Source organism: Coturnix japonica, chromosome 2 (genome assembly GCF_054131305.1).
Source record: "Coturnix japonica strain WE chromosome 2, WE-NBRP24, whole genome shotgun sequence".
In the NCBI taxonomy this organism is placed as follows: Eukaryota; Metazoa; Chordata; class Aves; order Galliformes; family Phasianidae; genus Coturnix; species Coturnix japonica.
In genome coordinates, this window is record NC_140664.1 from 32,695,318 (window position 1) to 32,722,299 (window position 26,982).

Genomic DNA, 26,982 nt, shown 5'->3' on the forward strand with positions numbered 1-26,982 from the left:
CACGCAGACTGCTCCCAGCCATCTTTTCCTTCACATGTTTGAAAATGGCTTCCAGGATTACTTGCTCCATCACTAAGATGAAACTGACTGGTCTGTAGTTCCTCAGATACTACTTGTTGTCCATAAGATCACATGAACATTTGCTTTCTTACAGTCCCCAGGAGCCTCCCCTGCCATAGCCTTTCAGAGATGGAGAGTGGCCTTTTGACATTGTCAGCCATCTTCTTCAGTACTCGTCATTAAAGCCTGTTAGGGTCTATGGAATGATTTTGAGTTTGTTTAATGTTCCTTAACATGAGGGGAAGTCTTTTCTCCAGTTCTCTTCACTGTTCTCAAGTGCCTGGGATTCCTGTTGGTCAATCTGAACAGTAAAGACTGAGGCAAAAAAAGGCATCCAGTGTCTCAACCTTTTCCATGGCCTCTGTCATCAGATCTCCTGCCACATTCAGCAAAGGGCCTGTGTTTTTCCAATTCTTCCTTTTATTGCTGATGAGCTTATTGAAATCTTTAATTATGCCCTTCAATTTCACCTCCAGATCTCACCAGATGAGCCTTGAATTTCTTGACCTTATCCCTGCACACTCTGAGTATGTTCTTCCGGGATAACTCTACCCTGCTTTATTCTCTTCTATGCATCCTCTCTTTAACTCAGCTTTTCAGGATCTCTGTGCTTCTAAATTGTGGGGACATGGGACATACTGTTCTTGAGCTTGCAGAGGGTAATCCTTAAAAATAAACCAAATGTCCTAGACTGTTCTCTCCAACACTGTCTTTTGGTATTTTTCCTAGCAGAATATGAATAAACCAGTCTGCTCTCCCAAAGCTGTGGGTCATACTCCAGCTTTTTGCCTGTCTCCCTATCCCCATGATCCTGAACTCTATCATCACATGGTTGCTTCAGCCAAGACTGTCAGTGACCTTCACAATCCCACTGTTATCTGAAAGTGACCACCAGCCAGTTGTTCTGGCTAATGCGTGTCTTGTGCTTCCTGTAGTCCACCCTTTTAGATGATAAGTGTGTCTGCAGGTCTTTCATTGAATATAGAATGTTTTTCTACTGGTACCTAGAAGTTTATTAACTTCAGCCTGAAACAAAACAAAAAAATATACATGCACACCACAGTACTGAACACCTTTGGGATGTGAGAATACACCATTATTGCTAAGACTAACAGAAGGTGATGTCATCATGGAAGAGATGTAATGAAGTCCTGAACTCAGAGCAGTACAGTTGTGAAAATGACCTTGCTGAGGGCTCCTCTTTCTTCTTGCAGATCAAATATTCTGTCATGCTTCCAGGAACTCATGTCTGGCCCCACACAGGGCCCACCAATTGTCGGCTAAGGATGCATTTGGGCTTAGTCATACCTAAAGAAGGCTGCAGGATTCGATGTGCCCAGGAAAACAGGTATTGATTGGGTTCTTTAGAGACAAAGCTGCTTTTTTCTATTTTAGAGTGGGGAAAAAAATGGGTTTTTGTCCATGAAATCTGTGTTTACCTTTGCAGTGCTAATCTGATAAACTTGCCAAAAGAGTTGCTCTATCTGATCTATTTTTTTTTATTTGTGTTTTTGTTATTTTATTTTTGTTTGATTTTTTGTTTATTTTAAATTTGGATTCTATATTCTTTACTTATACAGTGACAACTATAGTGGTTTTTACCACTGTAACCAAATACTATTGTATTTCTGCAGAAACCTTACTCCCAGCTGAAACATTCATTCTAATTCCACATAATTTAGTTAAAACCATTCCAGTTGAATTTTTACGTGACATAATATTTTTCTATGTTTAAAAATATTAACTATGTCGCTTTTCAGTTGCAGACTTAACTTACAGAATTAGGTGGACTTCTAATAACGCTTAGTATCTCAGTATATTTATTTGGAATACTGACTATTTTGTCTTATAGCATCTGAGTGCAACAAGTGCTGCCTTTGAATTATTTTTGTGGTACTACTGTACGTTAATACTTGTTATGGTGAGATGAAATGCCAGTCCTGTTTGCATGACTGCAATATGTGGCAAAAATCTTTTTCCAGAACATATAAAAATAACTGCAACAAGAAATTTTTATAATTTTTGAAGATACAATTATTTGAGTGTTAAAAATGTTACTATAGATGTGTTAGGGTTGTTCCTGCTGACATAACAGTCTGACACAGTTAGTGTTAAATAAACTATAAAACCTACACTGCGTAGGTTGTGACAAACATGCTTCCAGCATTACAGTCCAAAATCCAAAACAAGTTTAAGACAGACATTGGGATGACGGTAGAGATACCTAATGGGCTAACGGATTAACAGGAAAATGTGGGTTCTTTTCACTGTGGGACATTATTGTGAATTCAGGTCTACGGTGACTGAAGGGCATTATCACAGGTGGCTACTCTGTGCCTGTGTAAACAAAGTGGTGGTTTTGATTCCCTTCCAAGATAGCAGGTGTCTACAACTCACCACCCGTTATTGTAGCTGACCACTCATCTTTGCCTTAATCTGAACAGAAGGGATAGTGGTGTGGAAAATGAACTTAACTACCCCCCCTGGAAGCAACAGTCCCTCAACCTCAGGGCTGTGTCAGAGAAGAGTGAAGAAATGCCTGTTGTTGCTGGTGTGCAGCAGTCAGAGGATTTCAGTCAGTATCTAGGCTTCTGAACTAGACTCATTTTTATGCATCTGACTTGCTCATTTGAAATGTAAAACTCACATTCAAAAGGTGACTACAGCTTGTGTCAGAATGTGTTAACTTTGGTTGATTTTGGCAAGAGCTGTACATTTGAAGACAGGGTTTTCATTTAAAGTATGTCCAATATTGGCAATGAAAAGGTGCTTTTGCATCCCCTTCCCCACAAAAGATGGTAGAGGTGAACTACTGTGGAAAGAAATTATGTCAGGAAGAAATTATCTCTTTAGCATTTTCAGTTTCTCCTCTCCTCGTGGATCAGAACATTAGGAAGCTGGTGGCTTCAAACAGGAGAGCTGGCACAAGTATGAAGGTTTGACAGGGCTTTGTTGCCATCCTTCTTTAGCTTTCTGCCCAACTGCTGCATGCAGTGTAGAGAATTTTTTGCCATTATGTCACCCAGTGTGTGTTTAGAGGAGAATTGCTACTACGCAGCTTATTCTTAGATGGACAGGCAACTCATCTCTATCTAGTACTGTGATTTACTCTGTTACCTGCAGGAGAATCTTTGATTGCTACCAGGTGCTTGTCCACCTCATTGTTATTCAGCACATCTATAGTAATTTGAGGTCATTGGGACATTCTGAAGTCTGAAGGAAAGACAGTGTAAGTGTAAAGTACAGTGTACAGAAATATATAAATAATATCTAGTTATCAGAAATCAAACATCTGTCAGACGTGGTAATCACGCTTAGAAATGAAGATGCAGATTTACAGCCTTAAGCAGAATTCAGTCCAAAATGTCACTTGTGACAGGTGACATAAGAGCAGAGCAGGTGATATAAAACTACCCCAAAGTGGCTTAGCACCATGCCGGAGTAATATTGTTCCTGTGGTCCCACTGTGAAGTGTTTCTTACACCGTGAAGACATCTGGAAAATACTTATTTGCATACTAATGGTGGGTTTTGTAATCTATGCAAAAGGGGCTAATAGTTCTGTCAACTTTATGACTTCTTTGTTATGCAAAACAGCCCATCCCCAGTATGATTGATGGAAATGATGGATACAGCTTGTAGCCTCTGAAGCTATTTCATCTGGATACTTGGAGTTTTTATTGTCTTTAACTAGGCTTATACTTTCAGGATATTTAGTGAGGTGTTATTCAGGCTGTGTTTAATCAAAAATTAAAATTAAAGAAAATCAAAGTAAAACAAAAAAATCCAATGATTCTTTACCACGTTATGGCATTGAGTAATACCAATGTAATTCTAGTGCAGTAGCAGAGAATCAGAGACTCGAGGCCTGTATGACATAAAACATTTTTCTTATTGGATAGCTGACTCAGTTGCAGAAAAAATATATGTGATCATACTTAAAACCTGCAAAAGATAATTATGTGGGCCTTCAAGGCTGATGTTCTTGTGCAAGGCAGTATGAATTTTCCACTGTTATGCTTGTTGCCCACCATTACTTAAAATATGTTTAGATTATCATTTCAGTTGAAATGATAATCCTATTTCAATTTCCACTTTCCTTCAGAGCATTGCGGGACGTCCCCATAAATGTTGATAGCTAAGTTTTGCTTTTGTTGACTTTAATGTTCAAAAATACCTAGATAACTTAGGAATCCAGATCTCATTTTTCACTGATTTTTTTTTTTTAATAGAAAATTGTTTTCCTTTTGAATGAATGCAGCTGAATGAGCTAAGCAATTTATTTCCATCTTTGATGACAAGATCTTTGCTTCTTTATCATCACTGCTGTTCACAGTTTCTAATTTCCTTTAAGGGCATCAATCCTCATAGACTGCTTTTCTTGTTGAAAAACTTGATTATGCATTCATAGTAGGATGGCTTTAGGAGGTAACATCGGTTGTTACTGACTTGACTGACTGTTATATCCCTTCAGAGGAGACTCAGTGAACAATCAAACAAATGCTTCTGTCTTGCTGCGATGCAAAATAAATTTGCTTTGCTTGTACCGCTGCCTAACTTCATGATGGGCAAACCATGTAATACAGAACTGGCTACTTGTGTCTAAGTGGAGCAGGCAAGATTGTGATCTGAAGGGCAGTGACGTTGTGATGGCATTATCCCTAGTGTTCTCTGCTCATATGCTGATTTTTGCAGTATTAAGGATGCAGTTAAGCAGGCATTAAATCTCTTTTTAAAATTATGAATCTGGATCTCAAGAGGCTGGAGAAGTGGGAAAAATGAAGCTTCATGAAGTTCAACAAAGTCCAAAGCCCTGCAGTCTGATAACAAGATAACACCTTGCAACAATATAGGCAAGGTGGGGACTGGATAGAAAGCAGCTCTACTGAAAAGGTCTAAGAGTCCTAGTAGGCATGTTGAACACATGCTCTTGTGGTAGAAGGCTAACCTCACATTGAACTGTGTTAGTATGTGTAGGAATCAGTTTGAGGGGAGCAATTTTTCCCCTCTCATCTGCACTCCAAACACAGCATCTGCAGTACTGTGTCTGGTTTGGGACACTTCTATGGAAGAAAGTAATTGATGAGTTGAACTGACTTCGGTGGAAGATGAACAAGAAAAAGCTGCTTAAGGGACTGGAGCATGTGACACATAAGAAGAGGTTCAGAGAGGTGATGCCCATCACTGTAGATATTAAGAACTCCACTAGATGAGAACCTGAGATATCTCACTTGGCCTCAACACTGCATGCAACTTTGCAGTAAGTCTTGCTCTCGGCAGAGGCTTGGAGCAGATGACTTTATGAAGTTTCTTCGGCCTAAATTGTTCTGTGATTCTATGCTTCATAAAACAGAAAGAAATGCAGATTCATAAACCATTGATATTTCCCATCTCCATTTGCTCTTGCTGTGGCTTTTAAATCTGGCCATTTTCTTAATTTTTCAGACAATGGAGGTACTTAAAAATAAGCCAGTTTGTGTAAGTCGTGTTTCCCTTTTTGAGCCTGACAGAGGTACAGATCTTAGATTCCATTGTTACAACTTGGCTTTACATATAATGATGAACAGTAACCCAGAGTACGTAGGTCCAATTCAGTGATTGCTGCCTTAGTGGTATTTGGCAAGCAGAAGGGGGTTGAATTACGTGGTCTCATCCCTTCAGTTCAGTGTTAACTGTTTAACGTGACTCAGAGCATGCTATATCACTGCAACCTTCCTATGAAGAAAAATCTTTAGACTCTGTGCTTTAAATGGATTTATGGTCTGAAATTATAAAGCAGGATCAGGACCTAATTGTATAGTTCTGATTTTCAGGAAAAAAACAAACAAACAAACAAAAAACAAGCAGATTTAAAGTAGTTTATTTTCAAGCTATATTGCTAATCATTCCATCAGTTTCCATTACTCATTGCATGTGTATCTGATTAGTAAAGAGGGAAATTACTATACCGGTATTATGCTCCTGAGTTTGATGAATATTCCCAGCTTATTGGACTAAACTCATTAAAATTAAATAAATAACGAATATTTCAAATGTCTGAATATGTATGTGGGCACATGTGGCCATAACTAGGCAGAAGGAGAGAAAGCAATCTCTCAATAATATGAAGCTCCATTAGACTGATCTTCCTGTAGTTTATTCCAATTAAATCTCTGATACTCCAGTATATTAATATTAGGTACAGAATTCCTGACTATGCAACATATAGTGTTTAAATGGTTCTCACATGTAGGAGAACATCTTCAGAGCTGATGTATAGCAGTACTGTACTAAAGCATGTTCTTTTTGTGTTTCAGAACCTGGGAAGAAGGGAAAGTTCTCATTTTTGACGACTCTTTTGAGCACGAAGTGTGGCAGGATGCTGCAAGTTATCGTCTGATATTCATTGTTGATGTGTGGCATCCTGAATTAACAGCACAACAGAGACAAACCCTTCCTGCTATTTAAGGGATTATATCTGGAGTGAAGATCCAGAGGAGCTTTAACCTGTCAGAATATGCAAATAGAAACATGCAGGATTAATTTATACAGCATATGAAGAATGCTAGTATTGTAAGGGTTATAAGAGGTAATAATGACATTTCTGCAATTACAGAGGACTTGAGTTTAAAAAAAAAAAAAAAAAAAAAAGCCATGTTTGTTACATACTGATATAGCACTGATATATATTGTTTTTTTCTGGCTGCAAGTCTGAGAATACAAATCTTGTCAGTCAAGGAGCAATATAGGTCTGAATTTTCAAGCTGAGGAATGTGTTTTTACCATGCCTGTAGGATGTGTTCAAAAACAGTCATCTACCTGTCTGGCCATGTTCAGGCACAAGATTTGCAATAATACATCTGGGAAATACCTCCCAGGCTTCTTTCTAGGCAGCAGCAGGTGTGGTATTTATAGACACATGCATCCATTCAACTTTGATAATCATTGTGCAGTTGTAATGTTAACTGCTTTAGGTATAAGACATGTCCCTATGTTATCAACTGTAGATAATGTGAATGGGTCGCGTGTTTTGTTGTTTTTTCTACCTGAGTAACTATTTTTCTAGCACAATTATGAACAGATCTTCTTCAATCAACCACTATTTTTAAAAGTAATGTATATACAAAGTGCATCTCTAGTGATAAGCATATGCTGTACATTGTGCTGTGGCACAACAAAAGTAGTATATGAACAGATTTCATTTTGCCAACTGCGGCCTTCTGTTGCCTTCCTGGAAATGCAAACAGAAATTTGCATAATCTGCTTCTTAAGAGAGTGTTGTCCTTCTAAAACAAAATCGTTCTCTTAGCAGGTAAACTTCAGTTTTGCTATGTGACTTTGGAAGATGTTGAACGAATATGACTTCTGTAGGCTTGTCTCTTACAGTGTTCTTCAGTTCTTAAGATTGTATGGTGAGCTACATAAGGACAAGGTCCTTCCAGGGTTCCTGCTAGAATTTGAAGCAAACAGCTTCAGGTTATTAACTTGAATTATCTTTTGCTCCAGCATCCTACACAGCACTAGAATGGTTCTTTAGTTGACCTAATGGTGCTTTCCTTATCTCGAAATGTATGATGGAATCCTGAAGCAGTCTTATCACAGTGTAATTTACAGCGTACTCTGTATTTGCTACCCAGAGTTTACTGTATGTTAAAAAAGCCTTATTTTTAATAGAGAAATCCTGGATGTTTGAACAGTTGGCTGATCTTTTGGTTCCTCACTGTCTGATGGGAGATGGAAGGTGCAGAAACCTCCACTGTTAACTTCTAAGAACACTAACAAAATAAACCAGAATTTGCACAGATAATGTTTGAAATCAGTTGTTACCTACTCTCCCGCAAAGCCAGCAGATAGTGGATAGGTATACTAAGGATGCTCGGGTCTTCTCAAGCTCATCATGAGCAGTGGCATCACTAGTGAGGGTTGTGAGAGACAGGTACTAAGCAAGGAGACATTAGGGTTATTGAGTCTTCACAGCTTTGGCCTCCGTGTTTAAAGGACACTGAACAGTTGTTTTATTTGCTTAATGTTCCATGATTTTGTACTTCAGAGACTACATCATGGTACCTAAGTTTTGTAGCTATAAATAGCACGTGCTGCACAATCAGAATGCCGTATTTGCTAGGCAAAATATAGGCAGCAGCCTTGCATTCTCATAAACTGAATGCTTTTCAAACTTTGTGTTTTATTAAGTAATCTTGTAGTGCCATGTAACACACAACGATTAAATCATAAGCTGTTGTAACCCATTTCTGGAGGTGTGCACTTTAATTTCCTTCCTGGCTATTAAAAAATAGATAGAACACACACTGATAAACCCTCTCTGATCAAGAGTCAGTTTTAGGTAGCAGTGGTAATTAGACTTTAATGTGTTGTCTGTATCATCAATAACACAGAGTACCATCTGCTGTAAGGTGACAGTTCTCTGTGAGTAATCATGGAAACTGAGAAGGATTTGTAAGTTTCACACTTTAGAATATATAAACATATTTTTGGAGGCTTTGCGAGAATTATGTATAAAACTGAAAAGAATGTACTTTTTATATTAAGGATTCATAGTACAATAAGAAAAGGTAGTTGCTGAGTCAGGCTGTGCTTTGTATCTCCATATACTTATCGAGCAGTACAAATTATAAACTATTTTGCTATTCTGTAAAATAAAGGCATAGTTTGTAATGAAGTAATCGAGAACTGTTTAAACCAAAATTAGTGTCTTAGGAGTGCTTTTATTAATATTGCATTTTAGTTTGTATAGCACAGAGTGAACACTAAAGGAGTGGGAAAAACTTTGGAGCTTTATTTATTAGATATCTTACTGTCCTGATTGTTCCTTTGAAGTCACATGCTTTATATAAACAGATGGCAATGGGCAAATAGATCAAAGTTATCTACCCAGAATGTGTGTGTGCCTGAGTGGCACTGTTGATTAAACTGTGTAGTGACATACTGACCGTTTGATATCTTAAGTGCCTTGAATGTGACAAGGTTTCTTGTGAATAGCTGCTGCAGCACTGAAGTGATTCTGCTCTCTGCCTACCTGTCAAGGAGTATCTTGATCTGAGAGCATCTCTTTCTGTTAGATTCATATATTGGATTCGATACATAAATGGTGAGTATATATATAGCAAAATGCAGAAATTAGGCAGTGAATAAGTAGTATGTTATTTTAGTTACTCTTCTTTGCCATCCAGTATTTCATGTTGAAAAAGCTTTTTACACATTGGAAATACCAATGGATGAAGTGAATGGAAATGCTTTTCAGATTGAGCTCTATTGCAGTTTAAGTGTTTCATTCCTTAGCTGTGTTTACAGAGGGAAATTGCAGCACAGGGCATTTGTAAGGTAGTAAGTACATACTTGAATGAGCAGTAGTGGGCCATCACAAAGATTCAGTGGCAGTGGAGATAAGTGTATGAACAGAGAAAAATTGCAAACCAAAGTATTTCTTCACTAATGCTGCAGTGTAGTAGGCCACGTCTGCCTTGTTTTGTTTTGTTTTGTTTTTTTTAATGTATGTTTAATTTACATTATGCTTTAAGCAAATTTGCTGTGACCAATACAAATGTCTGAGAGTCTTCATGAGCCTTGTGGGAGAGGGGGAGCTGTGTCTAGTCACAGCTTACTGTAGCAGGTTATAATGCCATAGGGGAGAAGAATGAAAAAAAGAAAAACCAAAGGTAAATGGGCTTGGACATTTGTTTAATGCCCCTGCAAGCCTCAGAGTGTTTCCTGCCTTTTCTGACTGCTATGTTGCTTTGCTGGGAACATTCACTGCCTTCAAGTATCTCTACTGTGGAGGCCAGGCCTTGCCCCAGAAACACGCTGCTGCAGAGGAAGCTTACTGTGAATGAGACTGTCCTGTATACATACAAGTGGGTACAACCCAGTTGTGTTACTGGGATCTGTAGTGTGTCCTTTCTGCCTTGTGCAAGCACAACAGGCTGTGAATGAAGGCAGTGTTTTGTTACTCCATTTATTAGGGATGACCATGTCCAGCTGACCTAGGCCACCACTTTCAGAGCGTTGCTTATGAATCTGGTGGATGTTCCAGAGCTGTAAGAAAAACTCTTGTGCAACCTGTGAGTTATCATCTCATTTTATACATATATGGTTTATGCGGTTATCTTTGATATGTTGGTGCCAACTACATGTTCTAGTAATTGTCAATGCATGGCAATTAAATTGAAGACAAAAAGCATGTATGGTGGTTGTAACTGTTTTAGGAAATAAAGTCACTGCTCATGCAATTTGATAACAATTTTTCTTTTATTTCTTTAATCTGATTTCCATTGCAATGAAGGGATGGGACTCTTCTTGTAGAGAAAGCAAAGAGAGATAACAAACTGATCTTTGGCATTTCAGTTTTTCTGTTTGTCCACATTTCCTTCTAGCAGAAGCTTGTACTGAATAATTAATTCTGAGTTTTCCTTTCTCATTTTAACCGTGGCCTGCATCTGCAGTCAGCATTCCCTTCTGGCTACACCTTTCACTGACTGCAGGAGGGGAGGGGAGCAAATGGTTCTACAGAGCTTTTATTTGCAGTTGGGACCTAAATGAAAAATTTGAATGAACCATTAATCACTGGTGAATGTGTCCAATGGGTCTCCCTGGCACCCCCTCACACACGCGCACACACGTCTAATGGGTTCCCGAGTCACCTATGGAAAAACACGTCGTTAAAATTGAATAATTGCATTCCAAATTGTCTGTATCTGCTGCCCACGCAGCTCATTCCACTTAGCTGACAGCTCTGTAAGGGTTTCAAAAGTTAGAAACCTTTTTGCTAGATACTGAAATAAGTAGCCCCCCTCCCCCCAAAAAGCAATATGGATGAGGCAATTGCAAAGTGTCATGTTGTATGGCATTATGCTGGCACTGATTTTTACTTTTTTAATACAAAGTCCTTCTGCAGATCTGAAACACACTGTGGATAATGCTGTTTCTGCCCTCTGAGCAACAATGAACAGTGCAGACTTTAAAGATGCTTTGCTTTAATACACATTAAACCTTCTATGAAACTGAGCATCCCTGCTGGAGGCTTCAGGAAAAATTCTACTGACACACACTGGTTTCTTTAAAAGGAGAAGGCAGTCCCAACATTTCCAATTTTTTAATGCCAGAAGTCCAAAAAGGAAAGAAAACCCAATTCTTGACATATTAACAGACTCCCGCTGTGTCTTCCTTCACATCCTGTGTCAGTAGAAAGGCTGTTCAGCATTGGCTGCATGGGCAAGTGGCTGGTGGCTCTTGTTACTTGGTCAAGAAAGATGAAAGACGTGTTCTCAAGCGAAACACGTGTGAATGAGTATCATGTGCTTGGTGGTGTCTGGGTGGGTGGGGTCTGGATGTCTGTGGTCAGCGCATGGGGCTCAGTCCAGGGCCAGCAGTGGCTGGGTGTTCTCACTTTCCCCCAGGTCCTCGTGCTTCAGCATGCCAGCTTCCACCACTGACTGGGACCTGAAAGGAGGAGAAGACATGTGCCAGTGAGGGCGGCTGCAGAAACACTCCCTGTCCTGCAGTCCCTTCATCATTTTTGCTTTTGGCCATTTTCACCTCAGAATCACGGAGGCTGGAAAAGATTGCACACAGCATTGTGAGCTCCTGAGGTACCGTGGGATCTGTTAGCGCTTCATGTCCTCCTAGACAACATTGCTCTGCTCCTGCTTTTTTTTGCACAAACAAAATAACACACACAAGTTCTCACGGGAACGAGTCTCAGCTCATGCTAGTTACAAATCTTGAGACCAGCAAGTACATAAATCACATTTTACTGATGAGGTCTAAGGGGCAGAACTTCTCTGAGTTACCCAAGATCAGTGAAGAAACCAGCACTAACGTGACAACAAGGGAGTTTCTGATGCGCCCACTCCTGCCATTTATCTCCTCATTTACACCCCTGAAGGAGAATCTTGTTCAGGGATAGACCAACTCAAATTCATTTCTGTCTTCAAGATGGGAAACATAGTTTATCCTTTGCTTCTAATGAGCAAAAAACAAAAAACAAAAAACAAAAAAAAACCAACAACAACAACAAAGAGTAAGAAAGTGTAGCATGGTGGTTTCTGGCAGTGACAAAAGCTGAATGGGTTTAACCTAATATGAAAATTCAAGAGGATTTCATTTTCCGAGGCCTACGTGCTCCCGTGTTTGCCCACTGAGCTATGGAAGGAGGAACTGATGACTATGTGGCAGAGATTCATTATCTTCCATTTTCTCTGCTTCAGGCTGAGAATTGCCTCCCAGTTTGTAGTCAGCAATGAGTTTTAGAGCAAAATCACTCTCTGGATCGGGAACTTTTCCAAAGGCAGCAGGAGTGAGCATTTGCTTGTGGCATAATATCACTTTAAAGAGCCAGTTTTGTCATGGATAGCTTTTAGAATTAGGGATAACTTATTACTTTCGGGATGTGCCTGTAGTTTCCGTTTGATCATTATGGTAACCTCAGTTTAAGCATCAGCTATTTTATGAGATTAGAGATCACTTCTCTTTTGATAAGCATCATTAATAAATTGCGTCCTGTCGTACTGCAGCACTTGATCACCAATGACTACTGTGACTGTGAATAACTTGTATAATTATTTTTCTTATGCCCGAAGCTTTTATGAAAGCATAATCATTTCTTTTTCTCTTCTTTTTCTTTTTTTTCTTTTTCTTTTCTTTTTTTAAAGTCTCCAAGAGAAAAGATGATTTGCAATAGGCCATAGTTACATAAAGCATTTCAATCTGACCAGGAATTGCATTTTGCTATGGAGACCATGACAAATACTTTTTGAAAACAGGCTCACTGTATGTATCTAGCACACATTTAGTCTGAGGAAAGCAGCACTGCTCTATGTATATGCAAGTTTTCACGGTATTTGTATCTTTGTATGATGGCTCTAGTATTAAAGTTAGTACACAAGCTAGGTTTCTTTCAAAAGCAAAGCTGATCACTTTAAGTGCATTGCTATTTTTTTCCTTCTCTGATGCACTATCCTATAATAAAGAAATTCATAGAAACAAATCCTCCACGTCCTTGTCTATTACTGAACCCTGCAAATGAAAGTTCCCTGTGATCCTTACACTTGCAGGCTAGGGAACCCTCCTAGCTTGTGACCGTTGCGTGTCCTCAGCCACACTGGGGCTGCCTGGCTGGAGTCTGGCCTTCCACATTGTCCCCTAGTTTGTATCTTTCATGCCAGTAGATGGTACATCTCTTACACTTGGAGCTGAGATGGTGTTAAAGCTTACAAGCTATCTGCTTTGAACTAGTTGACGCCTACGCCCAGATCAGGTTGCTCAGAGCCCTGCCCAGCCTGACCTTGGATATCTCCAGGGATGAGGCATCTACCACCTCTCTGGGCAACCTGTTCCAGTGCTTCACTACTCCTATTGTGGAAAACTTGCATCTAGTCTAAATCTCTACTCTCTTCTGATGAATTTTTATCTGTTGACATCAGGTACATCAGTTTTCATTATTTCTCTTGCAATGTTTGCTATGTATCATAGCCACAGCTGTCACAAACTGTGTTACCTTCAGCACTCACATGCCACAGCTTTGGCCCTATAAATGAAATATCTGAATTCAAAACCTTCTGGCTTTCCTCTGTTCCCAACCAAATCTTCCAAACAACTAGTCCAGAAGATGTTTCAGTCTGGAGGATTTGGCTGAGTTAAAATCTAATACAACTAGGCAACTGCTTGTATCATACAGATGAGGTCCATGGGCTGGCAGAGACTCTGCTCTGCCCATCTTTAACACAATACAAGCAGGGGACCTGTCTCCTGTAAAAATACAAGATTACCGTGGGCTGGAAGCCATGTCTGAAGGAATGAACAGATGAGTCAATGCCCATAAACTTTCCCAGCCTAGTTTCCCAGTCTAGTTAGCCTTGCTTGGCAGAGCAAAATGAAAATGGAAAAAGAAATGAATTCTCAGTCTCACTTCTGAGACATAAGTATCATTTGAGTGTGCTCCATTTAATGCGTCAATCAAAGCCTTCATGGTGTTTTTACTGTTCAGCAAGAATATTTGGAATACTGGAAAATCAACACTATCCAGCTGTTTCTCCAGCAGGCCAACTATATATTTCAAATGACAGCGCTGCATGTTGGTATGTACATCCATATCTTTGAGAGCAGATGGCTTTGTGTGTGTGTGGTCATTTTAATGCTACTCCCTCAAATTCAGTCAAAATAAAACCTTAATAAAACTTGAATGCAGGCTTTCGAGATTCATTGATTTCAGACAGCTCTTGTCAGAATACAGATGAAGTGAATCACTTCATAGGGACTGTTGTCTGCTGGGTATCTCTTTTGTTTCCCATAAGAAATAAAACACTGAACCCCTGCTCTGAGCTAATAATAATTGCCAGCACATTGGGACATGATTGCTTTTAAAGGCAACCCTCAGTTCTCTGATCCTTCATTTTGTGCCTTCCATCACAGCAAAGTGGATGTGCCGCAGCCCACGGGAGCAAGGACACCCTCCATGTGTTCTGTGCTTCCTTTGGAGGCTTTTATGGAGAGGGAGGGAGGGTGGCTATTTTTTCCCCAAGTGCAGGAAGCTTCCAGCTCTCAGCGTGACATGCTGCAGCCGATCAATCAGATCCCATTGTGTGACTCTATTCATCTACCTCTCACCTCCCATCTGCTCATTTCCCACTAATTCCCTTTCCATTTCAGCAGCACCTCAGGGCTGTTCATCTCCCAATTATTCATTCTCTTTACGGAACATGAGAAGCAGAGAAAACACTTTTTTTTTAAAAATCACACCTTTGGGTTTTCATATTGAAAACCTGAAGGGTCTGAAGGGCACTTCTTTCTGCCTTCCTCCCTCCTTTGGGTGCAGGTCCCAGCACCCCCAGAGCATGCTCTGCAACACACCCCAGGGACTTGTCTTCATTAGGGGGAAAAATTATTTTTTCTTGTTGTTATAGAAACAATTCAGATGTTTTGACATGAAGTAAGAGTGATAGAAAGTCCTTTTCTGGCTGGTGGGGCAGAGCTGAGCTGGCTCAAAGCAATCTGCCAACACAATGGGTCAAGGGGCAAATCAGCACAAATCTCCTGTCCTAATCCTGCTCTCATAGAAACATAGTCATTAAGGTTGGAAAAGACCTCTAAGATCATCTAGTTCAACTGTCACCCCATCCCCCCGAGTCCACTAACCCACATCCCTCAGTGCCAAATCTATACCATTCTTGAACGCTTCCAGGGACAGAGTCTCCACCACTTTCCTGGTCAACCTGTTCCAGTACTTGAAGATTTTTTCCCTAATATCCAACCTGGTGCAACTTAAGGCCACTACCACTCATCCTACCTTCCAGTCCCATGTCACACAGCAAAAGACCAAATAAAGACACTAGGACAGCAGCAGTCAGCACCTATCTACTGCAGATTCAGCAATAGCTGCTAAAAATATGCAGAATACGATATCCAAACAAATGAAATTCATGCCAAATAACTAAGAAAATTTAGGAATATTACACACACCCTGCTCCATCACCCTTTATGCTTTCCCTGCTGATCCTCATCCTTCATACTTCCTAGCCCAGCAGGTTCCATTCCCTTGGCTCAAACACCTCAGTCCTTTACACCCTCATCCCTCAGTCTACCTTTTGCTACCATCCTGGTGTCCCCTACTCCCACTATTCCAATGGCCCCAGTTCCCAGCACCCCAATCAAGTTTGCTACCAAACCACAGTCCTTTCATTTCCATGTGCCAACACCAGGGGTGTTCAGCTATGACCCTATGAGCAGCTCCCAGATCCTACATCACCAGTTCTGTGTCCCTGCAAAATGACAGCAGCCTTGCTGAGGCACTTTTAGACTGGAAACTCAAGCAGCTCTACAAGAGGAAAACCCAGAAGGTGGGAGCAGCAGACATTCAGCTGCATGTATGGGGACGATGCAACCTCTTATTGTGACCCTGCCCCAGTAGCACACGCTGTGCTGACCCAGAGGACCCCTTCCTCACCCAGTGCTCATGGCAGACACTGCCAAGCTGATAAGTGGTGATTTATTATGCTTTCCTCTAGAAGTTTGGTGTGATACGTTTCCTGCCTATTATTCAAGCCCTCCTCTGAAAACAGCCTTTGTTAATTCCTTCCTGAGCTTTTCCGGGGAGTTCATCTGCACAGCACTTGTGTGCCTCTTAACTAATTCATTTGCTATTCTAGCTCTGCTTTGAGGATATATAAATATATTTTTAATTTCCATTTTGTGTGTGAAGGACAGAAGTGAGTGAGATGAGGGTCCATGTGTGCCCTTTTCCCAGTACTGGGGTTCTGATTTTGCAGGGTGCCCAGCATTACACAGCATTTCTTGTAACCAAAGCACACCTCCCACTGATGGCAGCTGCAGGTGAGCACTGAGTACTTCTGGAAATTAGACCCAGAGTCTGTATTTTGGCAGACTGGGAAGCAGCAGCATGCAATCTCACCATCTGTGTGAGGTCTGATCCAAACCCGCTTCTCCAGGGCTGTGCCAAAGGACTGCTCCTGGTCCCGTTGGCCTCCCCATAAGCAGCGCCATTCCCTTGCCTGCTAGGAGTGCTTCCTGGCCCAGCTGCCTCCAGCCCTTTCCATCTGCCTTGCGACTCACCACAGTCGCAGCAGTTCCCAGCTAGGCTCACTGCTGAGTCTTCATCTCCAGTTCTGCCTGCAGCAGGGAGTATGCAGACCATGAACAGGGTACAGTCTGCCTACTCCCAGCTCCGGATCCTGCTGCATCCTGGCCTAGAGTGGGGCAAGCTGAGATCACTAGTAAAGGGTCTAATTACAAAAGTTCTTTGCACACTATGGCCTGGACAGGAGCTGCACACTGTGGGCTCTGAACCATGAACCAGAGCTGAACAGGTTTATTTGTTCTCAGAGGCCAGGCTAAAGAGTAAGGCAATCCTTGGGGTCATTAAATGCCAAAATTAAATATGTTTCTACAGAGCACGTGTGAATTGCCTTTTCAAAGGCTTGTAACTCAGCCAGATGTAGATGGATTTCCACAAGGCAGCAAAAGACATAAGCAGTGTAAAACCATTTGTTTTATTAAGTGTCATGTCTCTAATCTAAACTACTAAACTTCAGGCAAATTTATAGCTAGCTGAAGAAATAATTTACAATGCAATATTTTAGGCAGCCTGAATGGCATCAGTTCTGCAGTTCCCACCTCCAGTCTGTGTTTGTGAGCCCTTGCACTGAACACTAGCAACTGAGGGGTGCAAATAGATGGAAACCATGCTGTAGATACCCCTGGGGAGCAGCTGACTGCCTGTCCTGTCCCAGGGAACCCCAGGGACAGGGGTCACATCCATGTGCCTGTCCACCTCCCATGGAACGTGCTTAATAAACCAGTGAATATAAATCTCATGCCGTAAGTCTTCCATATTGAGAAACAGAGCAAAAATCTCACATGGAGTGTTAACCTTTTTTCCCAACAAATGTGGAACAGTGTGTCTCAGCTACAAGCAGAGCACCCAAGTGCCATCCATGGGCAGTGAGAAGCTTTCACACATTTTCATATGGATTTTTATTTGCTGGTATTTTACTGCTTCTGCAGTAAATTGGCGCTGACTGTGAACCAGCATAAAGCATGACCCATAAAAGCAGAAACATATGGCGAAGGCACATTAAGGTCACACCAAGGATAACAGCTAGAAAGGTCTGCCTTGCACAGCCCAGCTGGGCATATGGAGGAACTCGTCTGAATAAATAAAACCCAGCCCCTTTTGGGTCTGAAAACGTTCCACTTGACACTGGTGTGTACCTGTGGTGGAACCTCTCTATCTGGGAGCAGGATCCTGTTTATGAGAATGAACCATGTGTTTCAGCAAAATCAGACCGTTTGATAACCCCACACCAGGCAGCAATAAAAGCTAAGCTTAATCTGTACTTTAAAATCCTTTCATTCTAATATACGACATAAATCTCTATGTATTATGATTTCAACAATAGGTGGTAACGCAACCCAAGTCATTTTCAGCTCTGTTTCCAAAGTGCCTCATATGGGGGTTTTGATGAACCACAGGACATGTCATTGCATCTTTAGGTGCTCAACACTACAGCTGGAAAAGTTAACAGTGTCTTGATGCATGAAATATGTTCACACATTTGGCTTAAAACTCAAAAAGTTTTACCTTAATTCTGGATTTCCTGAGTCTCTAACATGCTTTACTTGTGATAATAGGAGGAAACTATTCAAGAATCGAGTTTCTTAGCATCATCTCCAGTCACTAAATTGCATCTCCAATGGCACATGTGTTCACCATGGTTAGGTGCCCAAATAGATACTGGCTTGCTATTCCCACTCAGCTGGCCAAGACGAAATGCCCTGTTGGCACAGTGATAGGTTGCGAGCAGTCTCTAAGTCCCTAACTGCTGAGCTCAGCCACACTCTATAACTATCCATTAGTCTGCACACCCAGATAAAGCCTCCAGCTGTTCCCAAAAACAACAGCTCATCAACAAAAGCCAGCATGCACACTACAGACAAATGCTTTGCTTTTGTGTGAGCTCCCCGTTGGCTGTACCAGCTCAAGGCTGGCCATCAGGTCTCGCAGGAGGTTTGGCCACAGCTGAAAGGGAGGTGATTTCCTTCCCCGTGCTCTGAATTTTCACACCATTTGCATTGCTCTCAAATCTCATGGCTCACAAGTGACAGGTGCCCCGCATGGATGCAGAAGTGATGGTCCAAGACAGGGGAAGGGTCTTTTGCCATTGCACCTCAAACAGTTGTAAAAGGGATATGGCTGAGCTCTCAGATTTAACTGATTTTGCTACTACTCTATTAATGCCAGTTTCTGCATTTATTACCTTACTCATTTCAAACTTTTCTGAGCTGGATTTTAATGAACAGGTATATTCTGGATGGATTTTATTATTGTTGTGTGGTTTTTTTTCTTCTCTCTCCCTGGCCATTAAGACTCATTATCTGGAGTCATCAGCTGTTTTCCTTTGTTTCCCATCTGTTCATGCAGTACTTGGATTCTGGGATTCTTCCCAGGGTGTGAGATAATTTCTGCAGATGGGAGTGCAATTTCCACTGTTTTGAATTTTCCCCAATGGGGTTTCATGTGGCCACTGGTAAAAAAAAAAAATAAATGATAACTGCGATGGTTTTGATTAAAGGTTTTCCTTATGACAGAAACTTGCCAAATCTCACCATTTTTAAGATCATGCAGCTAGCTGGAGTCGGCAGCATTTTCCTTCAAGAAGGATTTTCAATGTGTTCCCTATCTACAATGACCCGTTCTCCAAAGTAAGGAAGGACTCTTTTTTGAAAACAAATCTTGTATGATTTCACATTGCAGGGAGAAAACACACTTGTCTGCGGCTGGTGAGAAAATAACAACTGCATGTCATTGCTGTTAACAGAAGCAGAAACTGGAAACTAATGAGACTTTGAGAGGCAAGTCTAGTCTTGTGTGACCTCTGGTAACCACCTCACATCAGACCTTTAACTTGTGCATCAGGGAGGTTGTCATGTCCAAAACTCACAGCTTCAGTACCTCACTCCTCTGAAGTCAAGCAAACCTCCTCCTCCAATTTCTAGCCAAAGTACACTTCTGTCAGCTTATTCCCACTTGACCTCCTGTTAAAGTCATACTTCTCCTTGAATAGCTGTTCTCTCTCCTTGGTTTTCATTCCCTCCAGTGATTCCATTTCAACTTTTGTTCTGGTAAGACAAACACATCATGTTTTTTTATAGTATCTCGCCATAAAAACATGCTCTCCACTCTACTAACCTTCCCCACACCTCTCAGGTGAAATTGTTTCCATTTATGTTCATCTGCCTTGGTGACCGAAACCAAAGAAGAGCTGCCAGTCCCAAAGCCAGAGCACAAGCATATACCTGTTCTAATCCTATTTTCCTCTTACTGACTCTTAGTGCCACATGCTTTTTCACATGTTACCCTGCCCATAGCAGGTGGGTTGGAACTAGATTATTTTTAAGGTTTCTTCTAACCTAAGCCTTTCCATGATTTTATGATTCTCCTCATCTGTAGGTTGACAAACTTACTTCAGTTTTTAGGTGACAAATTCAGGTCACTTACATCTTAAATTGTCCCCTTCTGGATTCATTTTCTAAAATAAATGAAGTGGGTACTAAGTACCACAATTAGTTAATTTTCTGCTTCCATTTCCTTGTATTCTTCTTCCAGTAATTCCTATCTTGATTTTTCAGCATCTCTGACACTAAAATTGTTACACACTGTAATTGAAGAATGTTGTGCTCTGGGCTGTGGAGTAGGGTGAGCATCTCTCCAGGTGCAGCAGAACCCCCTTGGCAGTCTCTCAGAGAGGGATCTTTCCCCAATTCTGCCAGGTTTCACAGTTAATTAGCAATTTTCTGGTTTGAAATTGCTGTTATTTGAACTAAACTTCAAAGAGGCATTTCTCTGTGGTCACAGTGCAAAACTCCAAGCTATGCTGGTAGTAGCGGGGCCCTGAGACTATGAATGCTTTAACACAGCAATGGCTCAGGAACATCTCTATCTCAGATGTTTTTGTATCACCTTCCAGCACAAGACTCCAGACACAGTAGATGCTACCAGGTGGTGCCACTCAGCACCTCACTCCTCAGCAAGACCCAGTTTTCTTCATTGTTAACTGCTGGGCTCCTGAACATGTTCCTCAGATGGAAATCTAACATTTCAGCATAGAAACACTTGCAGAATTGCCACCTTTACCCAAGAGTTTAAAGACTTCTGTGGTGCAGGTGGAGGACAGATTTTTAATGGAAGTGCAATATTTCTTTTGTAAGGGAAAAAGTGATAGGGCAATTGTGAGAGAATATTAATGCTAGGAAATCATTTATGCCTTGTTTAAGCCTCCCAGAATTCCCAGCCATAGCCTGGGACTCTCAAAGAATCACAGAACAATAGAATATCCAGAGTTGGAAGAGACCCACAGGATCACCAAGTCCATCTCCTGGCTCCACACAGGACCACCTAAAATCCAGGCCATATGACTGTCCAATGCTTCTTGAACTTCAGCAGGATTGAGGCCATGAACTCTGCCATGGGGAACCTGTTCCAGTGCACAACCACCCTCTTTTTGAAGAAACTTCTAATATCCAGTGTGAGCCTCCTCTCTCATTGCATTAGATCTATGCAATACTAGGTGGGAGGGAGGGATGTTTATAGAAAGGCAATGTTGAAGTCTGCAGACCTGTTACCAGGCCTTTGATATAAATCCGACCTAATATCTAGTCACACAATTTTGCTTTTTAAGTGTGAGTTTTTACTTTCAGTTAGGCTAAAAAGTAATTCCAGGGGAGGAAAAATCAAAGCAAATACTCATAAGAGGATCTCTGGAGAAGAAGTGAACTTTTCACCTCTAACAGTTAGAAATGACCATGGGGTAGAAGATCAGATGGTTCACTTACCCGTTGAGTAAAAAAATTAGGCTAAAAGTTAGATCTAGTCTGCCCAAAGGCAACATGACAAATTAGATTCATCCACTTGCCATGTTTGTATTAATGCACTTTTGTATTAGTGAACAGATTATAAGGGAAGACTTTGCCCTGAGGCAGAGTTTTCTGGCACTGAACTCATTTTCAAGCTGAGGATCCCCCCAGGGGCACCATGAGACCCTCACTTCTTTGCAGCCTAGGATGTGATGCTCAGCAAAGATTTGCCTCTATTCTGCAAACAGCTCTTAACACTTCAGAGCTTTTCTTTTTGTGAGAATATATATACTTTAAAACCACATTATGTATTTTAATAGTAAGCATCTTTCTAAAATCATCTCCTGACCTTGCAGACAGCCACCTCTCCTTGTGCCATGGCTGCAGTCCTGCAAAGGGTTGTACCCTGCCCCTGTGAGCACTGGAACCCACAGCACTCCACGTCTGTTGCAAGTGTGAGTGCTTTCCATACAAGGCTTTGCATTGCAGCATTTCTTTTTCCTCTGACAATGAAAGACTTTTAAAATTAATTGCATGACATTCTGGCTTGTCTGTGTTGTCAGCTTTGATTTTGCTGTGACAAAATGATGGCCGCTGCCTGTCACATGGAGTGACGCCCCGTGTGTGAGCGCTGTGCTCATCAAGTGGCAGCAGCGAGTTAAAGCCTGGCTGCGATCTGCACTGAAAGCAGTTCTGTGGAGTGCAGGGAGAGAGAGATGAGCCGCACGTTGCCCTGATGCAAAGAGCCAACTGCTCACTGCTCCATGGCTTTCTGGGGGCAGCTGGTGGCGACCTGCTGTGATGTTCCCTAATCTACAAGTCCCAGTGACCTGTATTGTGCATCAGCCTTTCTCACCCCTTCCTCCAATTAGTGCAAATTGCCGAGGGGTGGTATTTTTGAGAGCTGCCATTTCAAGCATGCCCAACCACCAGACCTAAGAGCAGGGCTGCTGGAAGAGCGGTTGGTGTTCCTGCGATGCTGGGGCTGGAAAGGAAGGTGAGAGCAGGAACAGGAGCAGGAGCATGAATTGAGGCCAGCTCTCCTTTAGAGGGCAGTGGTGCTCACTGTACGGGAGCTGCGCTGCGAAGGAGGTAAAACGCTATCAACTGGGGTCAGAGGGCATGAAAGGAACAGCAACACCTAGAAAACAGTACCGCAGTGATGCTGCTGGGCGTGCTGTGCCATAAGAAGAGCATTTCACACCCATACTCTCTGTGCGCTGCTCTGTGCAGGGGCTCATTAATTTCCACTTGCTTTTGTTCCCAGTAATCAGCATTCAGACAAGTAATTATGGTTCCACGGAGAGCCTTGCTTTCTCCTGATCACAGCCCAGGGTGAACCACTCCTGACCATCAATGTTTGCCAGCTCTGCCACAGCCCCTCTCCCAGCCCTCCCTGCCTGGCCTACCCCCAGTGAGACCAATAGAGGCAATTCCCAATGCATCACCAACCTTTTCATGGGTTTGGGAGAGTCCTCCTGCTCCAGGCTGGAGGATGCGTGCTTCACATGCATGGCATTGTATGAGGTGTGGGTGTACTCATTCTCATCACTGTAGTCGGGACCAAGCAACGTTCGAGCCCACGTCCCCATGTCGTACGGGGGAAGAGTCCCCCCAAACTCAGAGGGCAGGCATTCCGGGTGTATTAGCTGGTGAAGGCTGTTCAGGTTGTTGCCATGAAGAAAGATCTTTAAAAAAAAGAGAAAGGTCAAAGTTAGCATTGCTTTCTTGCTTCATTAAGTACAATAATAGCAGCACTAATGAAGTGTGGGGTGCCATCAGTTCCCACTGCAGTTTCAATTGGAGTTTCTGAAGCACCCCGTGCTGATTGGGGTGGGTGGGAAGGCAGGGATAAGCTTTTGTGTGTGGGGCTAGAGTTATTTTGATGCCATCTGCATTTCAGAAAAGCCAAATTCACTTACTTTTGGCACATGACACTGTCAGTTTCTTAAGGAGCATATTGGAAAAAGTGAAGAGCAGGTCGGAAATGACTGACTGCTGCCACTGAAAGAGGCTACAGCAGGGAGCTGGTGGAGCTAACTGACAAAATGTGAGGAACAGGCCTTCAGCTTTAGGGAGGATCTCCCATCCCTGAACCCAAGGACTGGTACTTCCAGTCTTATGCATCTCTCTGTGCAGCCATTTTGTGCAGCTTCAGCCACATTAGACTCGCTAATGCCACTGTGCATTCCAAGTGACAACACCTATATCCCACCTGTCAAGCAAACCCCAGGTAAGGTATGGGGCCTTTTGAGAGACCATCCAATGACGTCTTTAAGTGCTTAGGTGGACAAATAGCTGAGGTGACTGCAGGACAGTATGTTACTTTGGTTTGGGTGGTGTGAGCAAACAGGCTTCAGGCACTGACATCCTGTGTGGAAATAAATGAGTTAGCCCCATGTTAAAAATGTTTAAGTTTATTCCCACAAAGGAGTTGAGCTGAAGTTTCCTTCTGCAGATGGCTTCAGCCAGACCTGGTAATCCCTCCACGTCACCACTTCTTTCTATCCCTGAGCACAGCCCATTAAAAATGATCTATACTTGTAATGGTAACTCACTGGTCCCTGGTTGAGTTATTGTTTCAGCCCAGACTATTGAAAAGTGTATGTTTTAATAACAGCCACAGTTCTCTGTGGCCCTAAGAGAAATGCAGAGAGATGGAAGCAAAGAAAGCAGGGGGCTGTTCTGCTATTTCTGATCTCCAGTTCCCACCTCCCCCATCCCCTTGTGATTACCCTTTTCCTTGTCTTGTCTTTGAGGAATGGTTTGATTAGCGTGTAGAGGGCATGGATGTACCAGGGCTGGTTGACAAAATGAACTCCTCCAAAACGGGCAGGAAAGCTGTCCTACAGAAAAGAAAGAAATTGAAGGCAGTTAATAAATGCAGTGCTTTAGCCAGGCAGTCAATAGGGTGAAAGCCAGAGAAGGAAGACTGTGTCTTTCTGTCTGGAATAGCAGCTGAGCTCTGGGCTTTCTGGAAAGCAGTGGAAGGAGGTGGGAAGAGGGAAAAACCCAGAAACGTTTCATCAGTTTCTTCCCTTAGCAGACCATCCCTTCTCCCCTCCACCTCAATTGCTGATCATGTAAGAAGTGGGCTACACCAGACAGTTTGCCCAGATGCTTTCAACCCTATCAAGGCACCTGACTGCTGGGCTGGGAAGGAGGCAGGGCTGAGCACATCTCCCTCGAGGGGCAGCATTCTCGTTTCTCATTGTGCAGTGCATGGCGAGGCCCCAGTTCCCACGCACTCTGCTGCACACCGCTCACCTTTTCACCCTTCTGCCTCCCTGCCTCCCTCCTGCTAAAATCATCATTACAATGGCTGACCTTTCAGGGTGAGCGAGCAGCGTATTCTGGGGAGGAGGATGGGTGGGAAAAGCTGATAAGTGAAGGTGTAGTGGGAGCACACCATGACGGCTCCATGGAAACTGGCCGAGCCAAGCGCGGGCAGTGAGGCTCTGCACAAACAGCCTCCACATTAACATGCAGGTAGCGTCCTAGGGGGAGGTGTGAGCAGCAGCAGCCCACCCGCTCGGGCAGCCTGGCACGCTTAATAGGAGAGGAGGTTGCTGGTGCGCCTTGAAAGGTTACCGTGTATTGTGACGGGCATTTTGTACTGCTGCTCTCCTCTAACAAATGTCAGGCAGTAAGTAAAGACCCCAGGGTCTTTGGCTTTCATTAATAGCGGGATGACTGCTGCTCCTGCATGCAAGCATACTTCCAAAGCATCTCTGCATGGCAAAGGGAGATCCCGATGGAGCCTTCCCCATCTTTCTGCACCCTGCAGCTCAGCGAATACAGCCACGCTACAGCTTTCAGACTCAGGCAGGTTCATTCCCTGCAGTTATCATGGGGTATCCTAGGGCTTTTTCTCAGCTTTCTCTGGAGCATCACAGTCAGAGCACAGCTGGTGAGGGCATGGGGAGGATTTGTGAGATGATACTGAAAATCCCCTTATACACCTGCTCAGTGTAGTTTCCGCATGGCTTCAAGGTCAAATTATTCCACAGATTTAGCACTATGTAGGCACCCCAGATTCTCCTGCCTCCACCCTTGCCCTGGGTGGATATGAAGGACTGTTTATACTCTTCAGGCAGGGGCTGTGGGTTGCCCTAGCAGTCATACAAAATACGCCCATTTAATGTGCATGAGGGGCTGAAGTCATTAAGTGATACTCTTGTCTTTAGCATTACAGCAGTATAAGCCTCTTAAACCTCAAAAATGTCAGTTTAGCTGAAATAATTACAAATCTCAGTATGAAATCCATGTGCCAGTGGGTAGCCAGATCCACAGGCAGGAGCCCTTCCAAGGAGGACAGATGATCTGTAGAGGTGTTAATCCACTGTGAAGATAACTGCACTTCTGCTGTTGCTGGGATATCAGTTAAAATTCTGGAACACAACTCTGATTAATTTGAACTACTGGACTGCTGCAGATTCCCATGACGGCAATTGTGCTGTCTTGAGAAACAGTAATGGAGAATCTGGCCTTTATTCTGAGCCCACCTAGTGTTTGACTCCCAGTGTGGCCATGAAGTGAAGCCAGAAGTGGCTTCCTATTGCATGACAAGCAGAAAGTGTGTTTTAGACAGGACTAAAGCCAAAAATTCCCATCTCATGCAAAGCTCACATATTCATTTGCTTTCCTCCCACGAGAATGAAAATCCGAAGATGTGAAATTTTTCAAAGAATAACATTAAAAAAAGAACAAAGAGGTTGGAATGCTCATCCTTATTAATATTATTCTATATTTATCAAAGTAGTTGATATCCCACAAGCTGTAGCTCTAAGGAAGAAGTTCTGGATTTGTTTGCTCTTTGGGAACTGCCATAGCTGTACCAACTTGCACTATAACAACACAGGTCAGTGTGGTAGATGCAGTCTGGATGTGAAGCAAAGCACAGGAAAAGTAAGAAATGGGAGGCATGGTAGTGACTTTAAGACACAGAGATTTATATCAAGCCAAAAAAAGAACACTTTTTTTGTTTGTTTGTTTCTCCCTAGGATATACAGATGATAATAATCACTGTGTTCAGAGAGAAATGCCAGTCAGACTTCATTTCCAAGGGGTTATATTTTCTTTTACATGTATATATACCAGCCTTAATCACACCACCTTACCCAAAAAAGGTCTGAATGCTGAGAATTAAGACAACCAGCTGGAGGTTTGAATTTGCAGGCTGCCTCTGCAAAAGGTTGTCAAAAGAAGAACATGTACTTTATATGTTGAAAATGACATTTATATCAACCCAACGTAGCCTTTTGCATCCATAAACTAGATTCTGTCTAGTACATCAGCATGATAAAGTGTTATAGGAAAGCTTCTTATATAACAGTGCTATTTGAAGGCAACTCTGATCCTTTTATTCTGAAGATGCACCAGAGGATGCACAAATAATTTTGTAAAGTCAGTATGATGATCAAGAAATAATGATTAAAAAACCAAACATTTGTGTGTGTGTGTGTTTAACTTTCTGCTATTTTTGTTTCTTGCACTGCTAAGCACATTAATCTCAGTTTGACTTTCATCCTTCAGTCCACCTGCATTTGTAGGACTGTCA

The 26,982-nt window shown here is 42.2% G+C and overlaps 2 protein-coding genes across 12 annotated transcripts in view; one reads left to right on the plus strand and one right to left on the minus strand.

Moving 5' to 3' along the window:
• ASPH (aspartate beta-hydroxylase) overlaps positions 1 to 10,290 on the plus strand; it is a 95,666-nt gene extending 85,376 nt beyond the window's left edge. For 8 of the 9 annotated variants that reach the window (XM_085539516.1, XM_085539517.1, XM_085539518.1 and 5 more), the window contains 2 exons: positions 1,275 to 1,408; positions 6,356 to 10,290. In XM_085539516.1, coding sequence (XP_085395642.1) covers positions 1,275 to 1,408; positions 6,356 to 6,506 — 285 coding nt within the window. In that variant the 3' untranslated portion in view covers positions 6,507 to 10,290. The remainder of the gene's footprint in view (positions 1 to 1,274; positions 1,409 to 6,355) is intronic. The other variant, XM_085539525.1, reaches the window with a different exon arrangement.
• The window catches only part of CLVS1 (clavesin 1), a 91,920-nt gene continuing 75,223 nt past the window's right edge, over positions 10,286 to 26,982 (minus strand). For all 3 annotated transcript variants that reach the window (XM_015855663.3, XM_085539526.1, XM_032442739.2), the window contains 3 exons: positions 24,158 to 24,268; positions 22,875 to 23,110; positions 10,286 to 11,495 (listed from right to left, as the gene is read on the minus strand). In XM_015855663.3, the coding sequence (XP_015711149.2) occupies positions 11,408 to 11,495; positions 22,875 to 23,110; positions 24,158 to 24,268 (435 nt within the window). In that variant the 3' untranslated portion in view covers positions 10,286 to 11,407. The remainder of the gene's footprint in view (positions 11,496 to 22,874; positions 23,111 to 24,157; positions 24,269 to 26,982) is intronic.